This window comes from Schistocerca gregaria, chromosome X, assembly GCF_023897955.1.
Source record: "Schistocerca gregaria isolate iqSchGreg1 chromosome X, iqSchGreg1.2, whole genome shotgun sequence".
Taxonomy (NCBI): Eukaryota; Metazoa; Arthropoda; class Insecta; order Orthoptera; family Acrididae; genus Schistocerca; species Schistocerca gregaria.
Window position 1 is genome coordinate 116,167,968 of NC_064931.1, and position 21,298 is coordinate 116,189,265.

General features: G+C 39.6%; 1 protein-coding gene across 1 annotated transcript in view; it reads left to right on the forward strand.

Annotated features, from left to right (window-relative positions):
- The window catches only part of LOC126299381 (run domain Beclin-1-interacting and cysteine-rich domain-containing protein), a 134,962-nt gene that overhangs the window by 102,613 nt on the left and 11,051 nt on the right, over positions 1 to 21,298 (forward strand). The window contains exon 7 of the mRNA XM_049991246.1: positions 4,942 to 5,112. Within this exon, the coding sequence (XP_049847203.1) occupies positions 4,942 to 5,112 (171 nt within the window). The remainder of the gene's footprint in view (positions 1 to 4,941; positions 5,113 to 21,298) is intronic.

Here is a 21,298-nt window from a genome sequence, read left to right on the forward strand (position 1 = left end):
GAGATAGGCGAAATACCCTCAGAATTCAAGAAGAATGTAATAATTCCAGTTTCAAAGATATCAGATGATGGCAGGTGTGAATATTATAGGACTATCACTTTAATAAGTCATGGTTGCAAAATACTGACACAAGTTATTTACAGCAGAATGGAAGAAGTGGTAGAAGCTGACCTCGGGGAAGATCAGTTTGTGTTCCAGAGAAATGTTGGAACAAGTGAGGCAATACTGACCCTAAGACTTATCTTAGAATACAAGTTAAGGAAAGCCAAATCTACATTTGTAGATTTGGAAAAAAAAACATTTTCACGATGTTAGCCAGAATACACTCTTTAAATTTCTGAAGGTAGCAGGAGTAAAATATAGGAAACAAAAGTTTATTTACAACTCATAAAGAAACTGGAAGGCAGTTGTAAGAGTCAAAGGACATGAAAGGGAAGCAGTGGTTGAGAAAGGAATTTTTCAATCTTTACATTGAGCAAGCTGTGAAGAACAGCAAGGAGAAATTTGGGAAGCACTTTAAAGGGAGAAGAAATAAAAACTTTGTGTTTTGTCAATGACGTCATAGTAATTCTGAATTCTGTCTGAGAAAGCAAAGGACTTGGAAGTTCTGTTGAATTGAATGGACAGTGTCTTGAAAGGAGGATAAAAGGTAATGAAATGTAGTTGAGCTGACAGAATAAGATTAGGAAACAAGGCACTAAAAGAAGTAGATAAATTTTGTTGTTTTGATGCTTTCCCTTGGATTCTGTGGTGCGGCCCACAAAGAGAGCATCACTTGCAACGCCACCTGTTTGGCAGCACACAGAGAGCAGGCCAGGACAAGTTATACAAGTTCACCATAAATACCACGCCAAAACACAGCTTGGTACGTGAGAACCTCGAACGTCCCTGTTGTAGGAGCTGAAGTACATTCTGCCATAGGGTGGTCAGGATCACAACTCTAGGCAACAGCCTCTCCGTAGCTAAGAGAACAACACCACCAAACACTGAAAGGTGGTGACAGGGTGCAAAATAGTTATGCAAAGGATCAGAAGCCTTTCCTGGAATCATGTCCAGCCAACCATTCTGAATATGAACAGTGTGACGCAAAACCAAGTCAGCAATGACAGCGTTCCCTTGCGCTGTATGTTGCACCTCAACATCTAAGTGGAAACAAGAGTTCATCCTGATGAAAAGCAGGATCAAGCTCTATCAGAAGCCAGGACAGTTCATCTTCAGAGGCATGTTGCATGGTAGGCCGAAAAGTTTCATAGTTTTATTGAGACAAAGCAGAATAAGTAAACAACAAAACTGAGAACTTGTGGACAGTAATGAGGTGAAATTTTTTGAGGATATAGACTAAAGCAAGTGCTTCCTTTCCAGTTTGGGAGGAGTGCTACTGAGTGGAGCTGAGCATTTTTGATGCATAAGCTATCGGATGTTCGGAAACATCCTCACATCGATGTGCGAGAACAGCCCCAAGGCCACACTGAGAAGTGTCTGTTGCCAAAATGAGGTGGTGGCCAGGATGGAAAGTAGCCAAATAAGGAGCAAAATGTGATTTAGATTTCAAAAGTGTGGACGCACACTCGCAGGCCAGCATACGCTGAAAAGAATAGTTCTGGTGGAGTAGCTCATGGAGGGAATCAGCAGATGCTGCCATACCTAGAATAAATTTGTGATAGTAGATAATTTTATCTAAAAATGCATGAAGTTCTTTGACATTTGTAGGGAAAGGCAGAGCTGTGACCGCAACAACATGATGACATAAATCCCAAGAAACCTCAAATCTGAAATACACAGTGGATGGCTGAAAAAAGTGTGACTTGGCCAAGTTGCATTTCAACCTTGCAGTACGTAAGATTGTGAATAAGGCGCTTAAGTTACATGAATGCTCTCCTGTGGAAGGAACCGTCAGTGTGGTGTGATCGAGATAGTTGATACAACCTGGAACAGACATCGACAGTAGTTCCAAAAAACGCCAAAAAATCGCTGGGCATTGGGCATATCAAACAGGATGCACTGATATTGGTACACCCCAAAGGGCATGTTAATCACAAAGAGCCATTTAGTGTCCTCATCCAACACAACCTGTAAATAGGCTTCAGATAAATCAGTTTTGGAGAAGAACTGGCCCCCAGTGAGTTTAGCCAATCATTTGGATGGGGTAAAGAGTAGGTATCACTGATAGACTGAGCATTAACTGAAACTTTAAAGTCGTCTCAGAGCCAAAGCTGACCAGTCAGGTTTCTACCAATTCCTTTAAAGCTAATAAATTTCAGATTGTTGATTGTAGAAGTCTATCACGTGGCCTTCCAAAAACTGAAATAGCATTTATGGCACTTGTTTCATCAGGCTCTTGCCTTTGCCTTGTCTTTTTCAAAAAATCAGAAATGAATATTGTCAGTACACAGAATTGTAAGGCAGAACCATCAGGTGGATATAATAAAAGGGTTTGAGTATGAATCAATCATATCACAGAACTTAAGAACAGTTATTTCTAAGAAAAGAAATGAGATATGATTTGAGTGAATGTAAATGGTAGATGTGTCAAGTTAATGGAAAAACAGGGCTCAGAAGCAATGCAGTGTGCCTCAGTTTGTAGCTGGATTTCATCATAAGTTTCCAGGGCATACAAAAGATAAGAATTTTTTAAAGACAGTGTGATTTTATCAATACGTTTGCCTCATAAACATTGTACATAGAAGTGTTATTCGTTGTATTATAAAAGTCTGTGCCAAAATTAGGGGCTGAGAGGTGCCTGTTCTTCTTTTCCTACTGAGCCAATTGATTCACACAACACTTTTCTTGTATGTAATAGAATCGAACTGTGGTTAACAGAGAGAGAAAAATGAAACTTAAAAAAATAAGAGTCATCTTCTGTTCATTCTTTCAGCATGCCTCAAAGGATCATTCCAAAATTAGACTATGCATGCACTGACACTTTACAGCAAGGAGGGTTTTATGCCTGGGAAACTGCATGTGAAATTACCATGTTCCACAGCAGTATCACTTGAAAATTCGACCACTATTCTGAGAGAGAAAACATTGAAGATTTTCCTAATATTCGTTACCACAGTCAACAAAACAAGATGATTTATATATTTATTTATTTATCAGCTATTAGATGTAATTAATTGACGTGTAAAGTGAGGCATCTTTTCATATGAGCACTATATCTTCCATAAATGAATATTTCGATTACTGGAAGTTTGACATAAGTGAAAAGAAAGAAATAAGTTAAACAGAAAAATTGTACAATGTTCATCAAGAACAGGAATAGGCCCAGTACTCTTCCCTGTGGTTTCCCTATTTGATCTTCTTCGTGCCTGAGAATTATTTCTTACTACTTACATCTAATATTTCTACTTTCAGGCAACTGTCTGTCAAATAGTATGTAGTCAGTTTGTGTGCATTGCCTCAAACCCATAAAACTGTACACTTGCTATATGTATCTCATGATTTGTTTATAAATGCTATAACAGTCTCTGAACACAAGTACTTGTTTATTCAATTACCAGCTTTGATTGTTTTGATGGTCTTCAGATTGATCTAAATACATAAATGTGCATATGTTATTTAAAAAAAAGTGCATAATCATAGGCTGTCAGTGGTAAGAAGCAGTGTCATAATATATATAGACTGGGAAGTTGGCAAAACATATCTGTCTCCATGAAGTTGACAGTGGAAGTAGTACATTGTCATGTGGATTAAAATCGTGACAAAATAATAACCACATATGTCCCGTAATGTCAGATCATCACTTTCACACTGTGCTTGTAACACTGGTGCAGACAGATCAGAGGTTGTGGCCTCTAGGTGTTGTAGGCTGAATACAGTTGGCAGTGGTGTAATACCAAGTTAGAAATGTAATGTCTGCATACAACTGCACTGCTAGAATGAACACATAAAATGCAATTAACAGCTGGAGATATAATATGAGTCAACGGGGAAATATTAGTTTATCTTCTCAAGGTTAGGTACAAATAAATGATTGTCTGTATGCAGTACAGTGAAGTTAATAGGCAGCAACTTGTCAAACGGTAAAAAAGTCGTGGACGTGGCAGGCATACCAAAAGCAAATCTGAGGAACCATTAATGGCAAGGGGCGAAGAGATAATGAAAATAGACAGACTGGGAAATAAAATTAATAAAAGCTCCAAGGCTAAACAAAAGTATGATAATGAACTATTATTAAAATTATAATCGATAGTGTGTAGAAGCAGTCTGTAGCATGTACAATACACAAATAAGTGAATTGAAAGCAGCATATCAAAACATGTATTGTATGTGCTACAGACTACTTCTAGGTATTATCTGTTATAATTTTAACAATAGTTCACCATCATACAAAATATCTTGAATGGAACTTGGATCAAAAGTGTTGGTTTCTCTTCACCAACAAGTGCAGATGGTAATAACAGAAGTGTATGGTTGTGGCTAGATACCAATTCACAATACCCGTGGGTCATCAGGGACTTGAGTCAAGGTCAGTATCATGTCAGATGCCTTTCACTGCCATCAAGGCTAATTTGCAGTGTCAGAAAAGGATCCTCCAATCCAGGTACGGCTCCTGGTTTCCATACTAGGGAAGGCTGTGACATTTATAAGTTGCAATTAATCCAGCAACATCAGAAAATGATCGCTCGATTCAGGTGTGACTTGTAGTTTCCATACAAGGGAGGGCTGTAACATTTATCAATTGGAACTAATCTAGACCTTGGGGTATGCTACTGATGAGTCCGTCATCAACACCAACATTTCAAGGGGCAGATGGGGGAGGCAGTATCACTTTGTAGCTAAAATTTTGTGTTCTGTATCTTGGTTCTATTTCATAATCAACTACAAAAGAAAACAAAGATTTTTTTAGTCAGGCGTACTTTTACATATTGTGATATACTGGCAAAAAAGTGTTTCTCTCAATCTGGTTGTTTGCATTCTGAAACATTTTCTGCTTTTCAGGATCTCTTTCAAATTCCATCAGGTTCTCTTGCACAATTACTGCAGCGTGTTGTTTCATTTGGGCGACAGCATGTTTTAAACTGCTGGCTTTGCAGTCAGAAAGGATTCATCTGTGAAGTCTGCAATAATCCCAAAGTAATATACCCATTTGATGTGGACTCAACATATCAGGCAAGTAGTTATATTAGTTATACATTGATTTTTTTTATCAGTTTTGCTCAGTATTTTGTTTTGAACCGCTTTATAGAGAACTTCAGCTCATTTCTTTCAGTATGTATGCTAGCTTTACAGCTGTTATATTTTATATTGTTTATAAAACATAGAGGAAACTGTAATGCTGATACAAATTAGTCTTTGAATTAAAGTAATAATAATTTGTAACATATATTTGCGTGCAAGAATGGACATTATCAGCAGACTGAGAACTTCAATCGCTCACAGGTTGTCAACACAAGAATTGCCAAGTAACAAGTGATGCTAGTTTCCCGAAAACTTCTGTCAATTTCCAGCAGCCAGTTTTTTTTTACTCTCATTGAGATGGCAAGACATGAATTCGTCAGCTTATTGTTATTCATTCTGAGAATGTGACCATAAAATTTTAATCATATTTACCTGAAATCGAAGACATTTTCTCAATATGCTGTAGAATTTTCTGAAATTACCTTTTCCTCTGAAGCAGGCTGAGCCAAAAATTTTTCCCTGTAATTTTTCATCCTTGATTTTCTCTGTTTTGAATTAGTGATTTGCCTCAAATTACCTAAAATATAATGTTTTCAGTTAATTTAATGTTTCATAATAATGATTTCTTTTGTTGCATCTATTTAAGGTGATTGTGTAGGGTTTTAATAATAAGGAGACAGTTTCTTTGTTACTTTGCAACTTAATCCTAAAGGTAAAGCAATTTCCCCTAGGTATCTGAATTTAGGTACATGAGACATATTGCCAAATTTAGTTACCAAATGTTGTTCCTTCCATTTACTGAGTGTTTATATATGAGGGTAATCCCAAAAGTAAGTTCTCATATTTTTTATAAGTACAGAACTGTGTTTGTGTGGCTGTTGATTGCACTGTTATTGAAGAGTGCTTCATGTGCTGTGTGTAAACATGAGCATGCCGCACTGAGGTGCTCAGTCTTGGCTTGGCAGCCATTGAGAGTGGAGCTCCCGTTGGATGTTACCGCCAAGTGGGAATTGTGCGCAGTTATTCGGTTTTTAAACGTAAAGGGCATGTGGCAATTGAAATCCATCACCAATTGACGGAAGTGTATGGTGAGTCGTGCATGGATGTCAAAAATATTCGTAAGTGGTGTAGAGAGTTTGCACCTGGTCGGACAAAAATTCACGATGGACAAAGGAGCGGGAGACTGTCAGTTTCTAAGGAGACAGTGTTGAAGGTTGAGCAAAGAATGCATGAAGATCAGAAGATCACCCTGGATGATCTCTGGACATTGGTTCCTGAGGTTTCTCAAAGCACCGCTGACAGATTTTTAACGGAAACATTGAACTACCGGAAGGTGTACACAAGATGGGTGCCTTGCATGCTGACTGAGGACCACATGCGGCAACGAGTTGATGCTTCCCGCGCATTTTTTCACCGCCTTGCAGCCGAACAGGACAACTTTCTGGACTCAATTGTCATGGGTGATGAAACCTGGGCATACCACTTTACACCTGAGACCAAGCAACAATCATGCCAGTGGCAGCATCTTTCTTCAAACAAACACAGTCTGCCAGTAAAGTCATGACAACCGTTTTTTGGGATCAGAAAGGGGTATTGTTGGTCGAATTTATGCCCACTGGGACCACAATTTATGCTGACAGGTACTGTGAGACTCAAACGGACAATTCAGAACCGAAGAAGAGGAATGTTGAGCAAGGGCTTACACATTCTCCATAACAACACTCGCCTACACATCGCTCGGCAAACCATTGCTCTCTTGCAACAGTTTCAGTGGAACGTAATCACCCATCCACCCTATAGTCCTGACTAGGTGCCCAGTGACTATCACCTGTTCCCCAAGTTAAAAGAACATTTGGCCGGAAAGCGAGTCAGCTCCGATGACGAGGTGAAAGAAGAGGCTCATAACTTTCTAAACAGCATGGCGGCGAGGTGGTATAACGTGGACATACAAAAACTGCCACAGCGTCTACAAAAATGCATCGACAGAAATGATTATGTCAAAAAATAGCTAAATGTTCAAGCTGTAAACTGATGTAAACCATTGTAGAAATAAACAGGTCTATGTAGTTATAAAAAAAATAGGAGACCTTACTTTTGGGATTACCCTCGTATTACATAAAGTTACAACCTCAGCAAAAACATCTTCAAGTTAATCAGAGAACCGACTCATGAAGATAACATCTTAGATATGCTGGTGACAAGCAGACGCAAACTTTTCAACTCAATTAGTGTAAAACAGGTATAAAAAGGAATGCAAAGAAAGTGTAGAAGATCTTTATGCTTAGCAAGAGTGACAAACAGATTTCAGACTACTTGAGTGGTCAGCTTGAAAATTTAATCTCCAGCCCTCACAGTGTTGAGTATCAATGGACATAGTTCAAGAGCATTGTATGTTTTTCTTTAGACAAGTATATGCCGAACAAAATTGTGAGGGATGGAAAAGACCCACCGTGCTGGAAAGCTGGCGTGAAAGCAAAGAGTGCTTCACTGCAAATGTAAACATAGCCAAAACCTAACAGACAAGCAAAAACTAAATGAAGCCAAAATTAGTGTAAGCAAGACTATGCTTGAATCGTTCAGTGAATTGGAAATTAAAATTCTACCAACTTGACAGAAAATCCTAAGAAGTTTTGGTGTTATGTTAAATCAGTAAACCGATTGAAGCCATCTGTCCAGATACTCTGTGGCCTAAATACATTGAAGTTTAGGATGATACAGAAAAGGCTGAAGTATTAAATCTCTTTTTCCAAAACTTGTTCCTCCTTTAAATTGTTGCACAACTGACAAAGTGACAGATATGGAAATAAGTAACTATGGGGTAAAAATGCAACTGAAATCACTCAACAGAGGAAAGTCCACTGGCCTGATTAGATATCATCTCGAATCTGCATGGAGTATGCAGTAATGTATTTTAGGTCTCTTAGAGGAGCAAAGTGTTCCTAATGTTTGCAAAAAGGCACAGGTCATTCTCATTTTCAAGGAGGGACATTGAACAGACACACAAAACTGTAGGCCTTTATCTCTGATGGCAGTCAGTTGTAGAATTTTGGAATATGTCTTAATACTCGTGTATTATGACTTTTCTGGAGATTGAAAATCTCCTCTGTAGGAATCAGCGTGGGTTCTGAAAACAGTGATCATGTGAAATCCAGCTCACACTGTTCATCCGCGTAGACTCCATTTTCTTTTGCTTCAGGAAGGCATTTGATACAGTTTTGCACTGCTATCTAATAAACAAAATAAGAGTGTATGGAATATCAGAGCAACTGTATGATTGGATTGAAGAGTTTCTAGCAAAAAGAACACAGCAATTTCATTCTGAACAGAGAGAAGTCTTCACCAAGGGAGTGTTATAGGACCATTACTTTTCACAACATACAGGGTGTTAAAAAAAGTGTTGAATATTTTGATAGGTGGTAGTAACCATCAAAACAAGAAAAAAATTCCAGTAAACATGGGTCGAGAAATGCCTACTTTCTGAGATCTGTACACTCGTCCATTGTGGCTAAAGGTGTTAGGTTGTGAATATGTCTGCCTCCATTACAGACAAAGTAAACATCAAGGGAACAAATATTGTGTGGGCACAGAGGTTGCCTCTGTTATCTGTCAGCAGGGTTCACTATAGTACATGTCTCATTGTATTGATGACATATTCTAGTGTACACATCAGTCTTAGGATTGGGTAGTCTATAGGCAGTTGAGTTGTGTTGTAGGTAATTTAGTTTCAGTCTTGTTAGTGTGCATTTTGTGCAGTAAAATACTTTCAATGCTGGGTATGTAATGTAGTGCTGTATCTATACTTACAAAAATGGCTTAGTTGTTATGTTTACTGTTATTGTGATGCCTGTACTGTTCTGTACACGAATGGTCAGTCATTTTATTTTCCCTTACACATGTTAGTAATGGGAGCATATTATCGCACAAGTGATGTGAGTATTATGATTTTCTGCTATGGGCCAACAGATGGAAGTAGCGTCTGAGTCCATGCCTACTACACAGAAAAATATCCACGTCACATGTTTACCATCCAATAAAATGTTTGGCCGCACTTTTCAGCATCTTAAGGACATATGTTCTCTAGGATCCCACAGGGCGAACTGTGGATGGCCTTGGTCAGTCACATACCTCAGAGCAACATAAGGCATGAGCCAGCGTCTTGTCTGGGCAGTACTACATGAATAATTGCTGGACCCATACCATGTTCAGCGCATACAGGCCAGATCATCACCGTAGCAGATTGCAATTCTGTCAATGGCTCCTTTCTGTTACAGATTTTTATTTACCGATGAGGTGGGGTGCACAAGAGATGACGTTTCGAACATTCATAACAAGCTAGTGTGGACTGATGGAAATCCCTATGCAGTTGCAGAAAGAGGACATCAACATAGTTTCTACATCAACATATGGGTGATAAATTACTAGGGCCTACCACAAATATTAAATGGGGTTCACTATCACCAATTGCTTACTAACATGCTACCTAAGTTGTTGGAGGATGTGCCTTGTCAGCAAGGCAATATGTATGGTTTATGCATAATGGTGCGCTAGCACATTTCCTTCACAGTGCACATGAGCATCTGACGCTGATGTTTCAGGACCATTGAATTGACCGGGGAGGCCCCCACACTTTGGTCTCCCTGTTCCCAAGACTTCAGTTCCCTAGATTTTTGGTTATGTGGATACTTGAAGGCATTAGTCAACACCACCCCTGTCAGTGATATCCAGACACTACAGGATCACATCTTTAATGCATGTTAGCACTTACAACAACCACCATTTGTATTTCAAAGAGTGTGTGATTCCTTATGGCAAAGGGCAGAGGGGTTCATTGCCATGGACATACATCATGTTGAGCACTTCCTGCAGCAAGTGTCATGAATAGATATCAGGTTGAAGCTCTCCTGTGAACAAGTATACAGATCTCAGACAGTATACATTTCCAGACCCATGTTTATTGTACTTTTTTGTCCTGGTTTTAGTGGGTAATACCACCTCCCAAAATATTCAACACAATGTTTTATCACCCTGTATATAAATGACCTAGTAGATAACTTTGGAAGTTCCATGATGCTTTATGTGGATGATGCTGTTGTATACAGAGAAGTCACAACACTAGAAAATTGTATCAAAATGTAAGAAGAGCTGCAGAGGATTGACACTTTGTACAGTAAGTGTCAGTTGACCCTCAACATAAACAAATGGAATGTTACGAATACATATATAGAAAGGCCTTTATTGTATAATTACATGATTGCAGAACAGTCACTGGAAGCAGTTACTTCCAAAAAATATTTAGAAGAATGTGTACAGAGTGATTTGAAGTGGAATGACCACATAAAATTAATCACTGGTAAGAGAGATGCCAGGCTTGATTCATTGGAGCAGTCTTCAGGAAATGTAGTCCATCAACAAAGGAAGTGGCTTACAAACACTTGTTCAACTAATACTTGCATGTTGCTCATCAGTCTGGGATCCGTACCAGACAGCATTGGTAGAGGAAATAGAGAAGATCCAAAGAAGAGCAGCATGTTTCATTGAAGGTTCATTTAGCAAGTGTGAAAGCATCGTGGAGATGCTCATCCAACACCAGTGGCAGACACTGCAAGAGAGGCATTCTGCATCATAGTATGGTCTGCTGTTAAAATTTTGAGATTGTATGTTCTTAGAAGAGTCAACTAGTGTATTGCTTCCTACTATGTTAATCTTGCAAAGAGACCATGAAAAGAAAATTGAGAGATCCAAAACTACACACAGGCTTACCAGCAATAATTCTTCCCATGAACCATACATAACTGGAACAGGAAAAGGGGGAAGTGACAATGGTACACAAAGTACGTTCCACCACACACAGTACGATGGATCGCAGAGGACAGATGTAGTTGCTGAGGTAATGAGATTAGGAAATGAAGAGTCAACTAGTGTATTGCTTCCTACTATGTTAATCTTGCAAAGAGACCATGAAAAGAAAATTGAGAGATCCAAAACTACACACAGGCTTACCAGCAATAATTCTTCCCATGAACCATACATAACTGGAACAGGAAAAGGGGGAAGTGACAATGGTACACAAAGTACGTTCCACCACACACAGTACGATGGATCGCAGAGGACAGATGTAGTTGCTGAGGTAATGAGATTAGGAAATGAGGCACTAAAGGTACTAGATGAGTTTTGCTACTTGGGCAGTAAAATAACTGATAATGGCTGAAGTAGAAAGGATATAAAATGCAGACTGGCAATAACAAGAACAGCATTTCTGAAAAAGAGGAACATCTAATATAAATTTAAGTGTTGGGAAGTCTTTTCTGAAGATATTTGTCTGGAGTTTAGCCTAATACAGAAGTGAAACGTGAACAGTAAGCATTTCAGACAAGAAGAAAATAGAAGCTTTTGAAATGTGGCGCTGTCAAAGAATGCTTAAGATTGGATGGGTGGTTTGAGTAACAAAAAATGAGGCACTGAACTGAATAGAGAAAAAAATGAAGTTTTTGGGTCAACTTGACTAAAAGAAGGAGTTGGTTGATATGACACATTGTGAGGCATCAAGGAATAATCAATTTGATAATCGATGGAAATGTGGAGCATAAAAATTGTAGGAATATCAATGATTGAATACATTAAACAGGTTCAAATAATAAACATATGTTGCAGCAGCTATATAGAGATGAAGAGACTTGTACAGGGTGGACTAGCTTGGAGAACTGCACCAAACCAGTCTTCAGTGGTTAGAGGCACCATGTCACTCATTGCGCGGCCCCTCCTGCCAGAGGTTTGAGTCCTCCCTTGGGCATGGGTGCGTGTGTTGTTCTTAGCATAAGTTAGTTTAAGTAGTGTGTAAGTCTAGGAACTGATGACCTCAGGAGTTTGGTCTCATAGTAATTCACACACATTTAAACATTTTTTAAGACCACAACAACAAAAATTAAAAAGACATGTAGAGGAAGCATTGAGCAGCAGACAAGTACATTTAAAAGCTACCAGACCAAGACCTTCGTCAAATGTAGACACATGTTCACACATGCACAAGTCACACACACATTGTCACTGTTACCTCTGGGCACTGAACCCCGACTGAGTAAGCAATCTCGGTTGAGGTGGATAGTGGGCATACAGAAGAGGTGTGAAATGGTGTGAGGGAGGGATAACAAGGGAGGTTGGACAGAGATGCTGCAGTACTGCCTGTGTGAGTGTGCAGGGACATGGAGGGGACATGATGGTGGGCTGCCACTAAGTACAGCATCTGGAGGCTGTTTTTTAGTGGGAGGACAGACAGAGAAGAGGAAAGGACTATGTGGCTGCACTGGTGGACGAGGGGGGAGGGTAGAAGGCATGTGTGAGGCTGTAGTGGAAGCAGAGCAGGGAATAGAAACAAGTGGAGGACAGGGACTAGCAAAGATTGAAGCCAGAGGGATTATGAGAGAGTTGCAGGGAAAGTTCCCAGTTGTGCAATTCAAAAAAGAAGGTGTTGGTGGAAAGTACCCAGATGGCACAGACTGTGAAGCAGTCATTGTCAAGTATACTGTGTTGAACTGCGTGCTCAGTAACTGGGTGGTCCAGCTGTCTTTTGGGTACATTCTGGTGATGAGCCTTCAGTCAGACGGCTTGTTAGTGGTCATGCCTGTGTAGAATGCCACACTGTGATTACATATAAGTTGGTAGACCACAAGGTTGCTTTCACAGGTGCCCCTGCCTTTGATGGGGTAGGTAATGTTTGTGACAGGATTGGAGTTGGTAGTAGTGGGAAGATATATGGGACAGGGATGTGAGCCATAGGGCAAGACATTTGGACCACGAGTGGAATAGGGATGGACAAGGATATTGCATAGGTCGTGAGAGTGGCAGAATACATTTGTGGGAGAGATGGGCAGTATATTTGTTATTTTTGGGTATGATGAGAGATAGCTGAAATCCTGGTGTAGAACATCATTCAGATGCTCCAATCCTGTGTGGTACCAAGTAGAGACCAGAAATGAGATCTGTATTCTCACTTTAAACTCGCCAATGGGTGTTACACATGGAGACTAAACTCGACACTCGCTACCACTGATCAGTTAACTGAAAACTCATCACTTGAGCTTGTTGGGTACAAGTGGACTGTACAAGTGTAGAAATGGGAGTGAGTACACAAGTACGTAAGTGTAATCACAGACTTGTGGCATTGTCACTACATACACAACAGTTGGGCATGACGATTATCTATGGCATAATTCGTATCACTTCAGGCAGGGGGTTTATCTTCATAGTCTCAGATGTTATTGAATATGTTAAAATTCAGGCGTAAGTAAGAAATACATATTTTTTTGTTTTCTCCAAACAAATTCCTGCCCCGAGATGACACTGCGAACACCATCTCAAACGTGCTAATTTTGGAAAAAAATTTAAAATGCTGTAGCTCTGTAACAGTTCTAGATATTTTGTTAGAGGTTTTTTTTATTTGAAAGATAATTGCTTTATGATTACAGTGGTATCCTCCATTTGGACATATCTGTCAAAGTCATTTTACTGTCGCCTTTTGAATATTTTTTTTATAATTTACAGATTTTTTTTCGTAAAAATGCCAATCCAGAAAAGTTAGATTTTTTGTGTTGTACTATATTCTCTGTAAAGGAGCGCTTCCAATTTTAAGTTGGGCAGGTCATATATATATTTCCAAGGGTAATGTATGTCTTCACTGAAGTTGTTTCTTAGTAATTTCTTTGTTACAGTGTTTATTTCTATTGTGTTTGTTGCAGATATTCTTACACTTCACTGTAGTTTCTTTGTCGTGGTTGTTCATTGCAGGTTTCTGTGTTGTTCAGTGCTAATTTGTTTACTGAAGACGCTTCGAAGAAATCTGAGACCATCCAGTGAGTTCTGTGTTTTCATGAGGAATTTTCCAATTGACACAGTTGCAGTGTGTTTTGTGAAAAGGACTGTTTGAAATGTCTCCTGACTTGGGCCATGGGAGAGTGAAGTGTACTGACTATTTGCATATCCATAAAAGAGTGCTATAAAAGACAAACAAAAAACAGACTTTGTTCAGGTTGGGAATAAGTTTTCTCATTTGAAGATTCTGTTTCAAAGTGAAGATGTTTCCAGTGATGACTCTTTGTGTTCTAAATGTTTTGACAGAATAACAACAATTATAATATCTGAACAAGGTGAAGCCTTCCATGGTGCAGATGATGGAGATTTTGCATCAGTAGAGGGAGACGTAAATAACCTGAATCAATCAACTACAGAGGTGGGCATTGGTCCTGTTAAGAAACTGTGGTCAGTGAAGTCGTGTCATAAGCTCTATGCCTCAAGAAAGTGCAGAGAAATTGCTAAACCTATAGATCAATACACTACAGCAAAACTGACCACACTCTTCAAAGTAGAAATTTCATCTTCAGAAAAAATGAACTAAAGCACTCTTGCACCTCTTTCCAGGAATTTTTCACAAACATCAATTCAGCTGGTGAATATTGTGCATCCTACAGTGAAAAAGTGCAAGTTTTAACTATTATTCCATAGAAATTTTCAAAGAAAACAATTTTGAACCATATTCCATCAGTATCAAAGTACATGGGAGACAAATCAAGAAATGTGAGGTCTGTAAAAGGAGTCTTTGGAATACCAGATCCCTATTATGGTCACCCTGTCGAAGCAACTCAAGTTCAAATAGTCCAGTCATTTTATCTGGAAGATAAATGGGACTCTTTTCACCAGAGTGCCAACAAAAAAGACACTATAACTGTAAAAGTTGAAGGTCAGAAAGTTGTGAAAGTGAAGAGGTACGTGACTTGCAATATTAAAGAAACGTTTGCAATTTATAAGAGCAACTATATAACTTTACATACTGGAAGATTTTATGTGCTATGACCTAAGTTGGTAGTTCCACACCCACCTACAGATGTCTGTTTATGTATGTACTGTGCAAATTTTGAACTTTGTATGGTAACTTTGAAGGAATTACTGGAGCACGTGACATATGATACCTCGGTTGGGCGTGTGAAGTGATTAGTGGTCTGTGACGTAAAGTGAGAGACTTGTTTGTTTCAAGAATGTGGTGACTGCCCTGGAAAGGGAGGACTGTCTTTACAGATACTTGACCTGGAAGACGTAGCAGATAACTCTGTAGAAATTACATATGCAGCATGGGAGGAAAATAAACTAATTAAGAAAACTGTTGCCTTTGACAGTTTCATTGATGAACTATGTAAACTGCCAGTGAAAGCAGTACCACACCAGCATGTGAAGAAATTGCAATAACAACACATTGCAGAAGAGAAAGGGTGTGCACAGGCTGAAGAACTATGTTTAGTGCTTCACTGTGATTTTGCTGAGAACTGGTCTGTAACTCTCCCACAAGAAGTACAAGGGTATCATTGGAGTAATGACCAGGTATCATTTTTTACAGGAGTGAAATATTTTCAAAACAAGACCACAAGTGTCGCAGTTATAAATGATGAAACAGGACATGACTCAGTACATGTTTGCTAGCAATGCACATAGTTCTTCAACTGCAAACAGAGGCAGAGAAGATCATAATCATTTCTGATTTTAAAAATCGCTACCAGCTGTTTGAATTGAGTAAGTCGCTTGTGCCAACTGACTGGGTATACAGTGCTACTGGTCACGGAAAAGGGCCTTGTGATGGTGTACGAGGCCTGCTGAAGCACCATGCTACAAAACATAATCTTCCCATATGAAAGGAATTCAGAAGATACATTTTTGGACTCAAAGTGATGGGTGAACTCATATTGCACATACTTTAAAGAGCAAGAAAGAAGAATATGACTGTGATTGGTGGATTGCAGAGGTTATAGACACCAGTTATGAGTTAAATAAAAACTGTAGTGAACTTTATGCTACCACATGGATCAGCTGCTGGAGATAGGTTTCCAGCTGAAGAACAGCAACAATGCCATCAGTGCTCACTTCCTGTTCACAATGTTTAGAAGATTGTAAGTGCTCCATTTGATTCAACAGAAAGGCATCATTATATATCAAAGGAAGATATTGAAGCAGTGGAACACATTTTTAGTTCATTGACTGGCTAATTTCAGTACAAAACAGAGTGCACAGAAGTTGTATAAATTGGCAACTTTAAGTCCTTGGACCTTTCACATACATTTTGGAACCATTTAAAATGCTTGAAAAATGAGTCTCTCACTTATCTTTCAAAACTAAAATTATGTTAAATAAGACTACGTTTTGATTTTCATGAACCTGTTATGTGACAATAAAACAGGCTTTATGTATGGCAAAAATTTGAATCATTTATGAAACATGTTCAACCTAAAAGTGGAAGCCCTCTTTTTCCGGGAATGTAGAACTATGTGGTACTAATCAACAGTAAAAAAATCAGAATTTTCTGGGTTGGCATTTTTGAAAAGAAAAAAAAAAACATAAATTATAAAAAAATTCAAAATGATATAGTAGAACTTTGACAATTAAGTCCAAATGGAGGATTTCTTTGTAATCATAAAGCAATTATGTTTCAAATAAAACAAAACCAACAAAATATCTAGAACTGTTCCAGACATATGGCATTTTAATTTATTTTTTTTCCAAAATTCGCCTCTTCTTTATCTCGGAGCAGAAATTTTTTTTGAGAAAACAAAAAATACGTGTTCCTTACTTAGTCCTTCATTTTAACATATGCCAAATTCAATAACATCTGAGACAATGAAGGTTAGACCTTTTCCTAGCCTGCCTGAATTGATATGTACCATGTACTGAAATCACCCACCGCATTTTTTTGTCTGTATATGAAGGCTAATCTCAGAAACTACTGAAGGGATTTTGATGCCTTTTTAATAGATAGGCTGATTTACGAGGAAGGTTTGTGCTATTATTTATTACCATTGTGCCAGACAAGTTGTCCAGCCATAAATTTACAGCATCTTCAAACAAGTTACAGAAACAAATGACACACTACACAACTTGCTATTATCCTATAAATGTAAGTTACCATAGCAAAAATAATTCACATAGTGATGTACTTGACTTATTAGTAGTCTCATTCCATTAATGTTGTGCAGAACATTGTACCTTGAAATGGAGACTGCCTTAACATGCCTGTTTGTAGCTGTGTTTATTAAAAACCAGCCTGACATCATTTGATGATGCTTATGAGTGATGAAACAACTCTTTTTCGCCGGTTATCATAACTTTAAGAAATTCCTGAGAGACAATGGTCCCCCACCTAGGCATATCAAGGAGATTGTTGGAAATGCTCATTAAATTTAAATAGTATTGTATCATATTAGGGGCAGTCAAATGAAAAAGAGACAGATGGGATAAAAGTAAGTATACTGCCTATTATTTCAAAATTGATCACCACAACTGTTAATAGGCTTATCCAACTAGACAAGACAGCCAATGTCTGTATGGAAAAATGTTTGTGGTTGCTTAGGGAACCATTATTGTGCTGAGGCAATCATCTCTTCACTTGAAGCAAATCAATGGCCACGATTGTCTTTCTTCAGGGCTCAAAAAATACGGGAATCACAAGGGGGGAGGTTTTGTCTGTATGGAGAATGTGAAAGGGTTTCCCAACAAAACTTCTGCAGCATAATCGAAGCAACAGGTACGCCAGCTCTGTGAAAAAAAATTCATGACCTTTTTCTTTGAGTGCAAAGGCCTGCTTGCCCATTGACTTTCTATAACACGGCGCACAATTACTGCACTGCGGTACATGGACACTTTGAAAAAAAAAAACAAACTGAAGTGCACCATCAAACCCAAAAGCCCAGGAATGTTTATGGGTGGCATCATTCTGTTGCAGGATAATTCCTGCCTGCATGTTGCCAAGGTGGTTTCAAGTATACTGCAAGAGTTTCTCTCAGAAGCCTTTACACATCCTCATACTGAAGAAAGACATTTGTACCTGTCAATGTACTTTGGACAAAAAGTTGCATACAAGCCTTCAATCATGGTTCTGTAGGCAGCAGCAAATAATTTTCCATGAAGGTATTGACTGTCTTGTATCACTGTGGGATAAATGTATTAACCGTTATGGTGATTACTTTTGAAATACTTTTTCCATCTGTCTCATATTCATTTGACTGCCCCTTATGATATTTCATTAATATGTGAGTAGTATCAATATCAATTGACCTAAGTCACAAGCATTTACTAAGTCATTGTGGCTCTGAACCAATAAAATGTCATCCATGACATTGCGGCCCAGTTGACTGTGATGCTCAGTAACAACTAAACCTACATTACTGACATTTCTCTCACTAGATCCACTTGATGCCAGAATATGCAATAAACAGGCTAGAGAAGGTACTGCCATTTCATTTTCCTTCCACTACCCAAGAATATCAGTTTCTGACCCTGCATCCGCTTCAATAGCAGCGATTGAAAGGTACAACGGTACTTCGAGGTGTTTGTTCACATGGTCCAAATTTCTCACATACATCTGGAACTTCAGTGGATGTTGCGGTATTGATAGGCCTAGTGTACTTACGTGTGAACCACAAGCAACTAGAAAGAACATTGATCACTTTCCCTCATAATCATGTTCCAAATTCTTAGAGTAATAGTGTTGTTCACTCACCTGAAAAATATTTACACAAAGAACACCATCTTTTTTGAAAACATTACCTCTGTCTTCAATGCTCAACATCAAAAGTTCACAATGTGGTGAACACAAAAGTGTTGCGCTATTGTAGTACAAGTGCAGTTTAATCTCATCATTCCATCCATCTATGTAATATTTGCATCTTAATTTAAGTATTGACTTAACATCACTGTCTAATTCATTAGGACTCAAGTGATTATCCAGAAGTTTACTCCACCAGAGAAGTACAAAATGGAGAGTTGGATAGTTTTCTCATTCTAGATCATTATTAGTTTCTTTGAATGGCTTGAAAAACAGGATAAGCTCATTTAGGATCTGCTCATCTATGTTCTGAAGTCTACTTAACTCCTTTTGTGGGAGGTACTCCTTAATCTCAATCAGTGCATCAGGTACTGAAAGCAGCATGTCTAGCAAAGTATTCCAACAGATTTCAACCTCTTTGTTTGAGTGATTTTGTGAGTCTCTTTGAAAGGCTAGCCTCTTACAGCATTCCACTAGTACTTAACATAACTTTATATTCTCTCACACACAAGTTAGTTTTGGCTATGATTGTGAAAACTCTGATTTAAAAGTATGTTTGAGCAAAGTGCTGAGATAATGGAGAGTACAAGGAAGTACTGTATGTGTGTTCAAACCTTGATCTATTAAGAAAGATGCTGACTTCATTAAGTCCTCAGAAATTTGCAAGGACTCAGAATGGTAAACAATCTCCTATAACACATAAGCTACTATTTTTTTCTTATAAGGAAATAGGGTGGTAAATAGTAATGTGGTCTTCATGTACCATGTTTCACTAATACTGGATGATACAATCACTGTAGTGCAGGTTATTTTATGTGCACCATACATCTGTAGATCATTTTGGGAAGAAGTTCTTCTATCAATAATAGCAACAGTCACTCATGAAACCAACACATTTTTAATAGTATCAGCAATGAAATTACTTGGCTTTAAAGGATCTTCCACTTCATTTCATCACAGTTGTTTGGTATTCTTCACCATATACACTCCTGGAAATTGAAATAAGAACACCGTGAATTCATTGTCCCAGGAAGGGGAAACTTTATTGACACATTCCTGGGGTCAGATACATCACATGATCACACTGACAGAACCACAGGCACATAGACACAGGCAACAGAGCATGCACAATGTCGGCACTAGTACAGTGTATATCCACCTTTCACAGCAATGGAGGCTGCTATTCTCCCATGGAGACGATCGTAGAGATGCTGGATGTAGTACTGTGGAATGTCTTGCCATGCCATTTCCACCTGGCGCCTCAGTTGGACCAGCGTTCGTGCTGGACGTGCAGACCGCGTGAGACGACACTTCATCCAGTCCCAAACATGCTCAATGGGGGAGAGATCCGGAGATCTTGCTGGCGAGGGTAGTTGACTTACACCATCTAGAGCACATTGGGTGGCACGGGATACATGCGGACGTGCATTGTCCTGTTGGAACAGCAAGTTCCCTTGCCGGTCTAGGAATGGTAGAACGATGGGTTCGATGACGGTTTGGATGTTGGCCCTGTGTGCCTCGGTCGTATGCAGTCCTGATTGTGGCGCTCACCTGCACGGCGCCAAACACGCATACGACCATCATTGGCACCAAGGCAGAAGCGACTCTCATCGCTGAAGACAACACGTCTCCATTCGTCCCTCCATTCACGCCTGTCGCAACACCACTGGAGGCGGGCTGCACGATATTGGGGCGTGAGCGGAAGACGGCCTAACGGTGTGCGGGACCGTAGCCCAGCTTCATGGAGACGGTTGCGAATGGTCCTCGCCGATACCCCAGGAGCAACAGTGTTCCTTATTTGCTGGGAAGTGGCGGTGCGGTCCCCTACGGCACTGCGTAGGATCCTACGGTCTTGGCGTGCATCCGTGCGTCGCTGCGGTCCGGTCCCAGGGCGACGGGCTTGTGCACCTTCCGCCGACCACTGGCGACAACATCGATGTACTGTGGAGACCTCACGCCGCACGTGTTGAGCAATTCGGCGGTACGTCCACCCGGCCTCCCGCATGCCCACTATACGCCCTCGCTCAAAGTCCGTCAACTGCACATACGGTTCACGTCCACGCTGTCGCGGCATGCTACCAGTGTTAAAGACTGCGATGGAGCTCCATATGCCACGGCAAACTGGCTGACACTGACGGCGGCGGTGCACAAATGCTGCGCAGCTAGCGCCATTTGACGGCCAACACCGCGGTTCCTGGTGTGTCCGCTGTGCCGTGCGTGTGATCATTGCTTGTACAGCCCTCTCGCAGTGTCCGGAGCAAGTATGGTGGGTCTGACACACCGGTGTTAATGTGTTCTTTTTTTCCATTTCCAGGAGTGTAGCATCATATAGAGGGCATCCCAGGAGGAAAGGTCAGTATTCAAGGATAAGCCAAGAACAATCACTCAAAGCAAGAAGGTCTAGTAAACATGAGATATAAAATGCATATCTTAAGAGCTATGTGCACTTCTTCAACTTTGATACTGTGAAACAAATAACTTATGCTGCTGTAAGTTCTTTGCATTCTATATTTTGAGAGTATGGACCAGAACAAGAAAAAAAATTCCTGTAAACACATGCTCTACTGTCCATACCTGAAGAGCTACAAGCACATGTACATC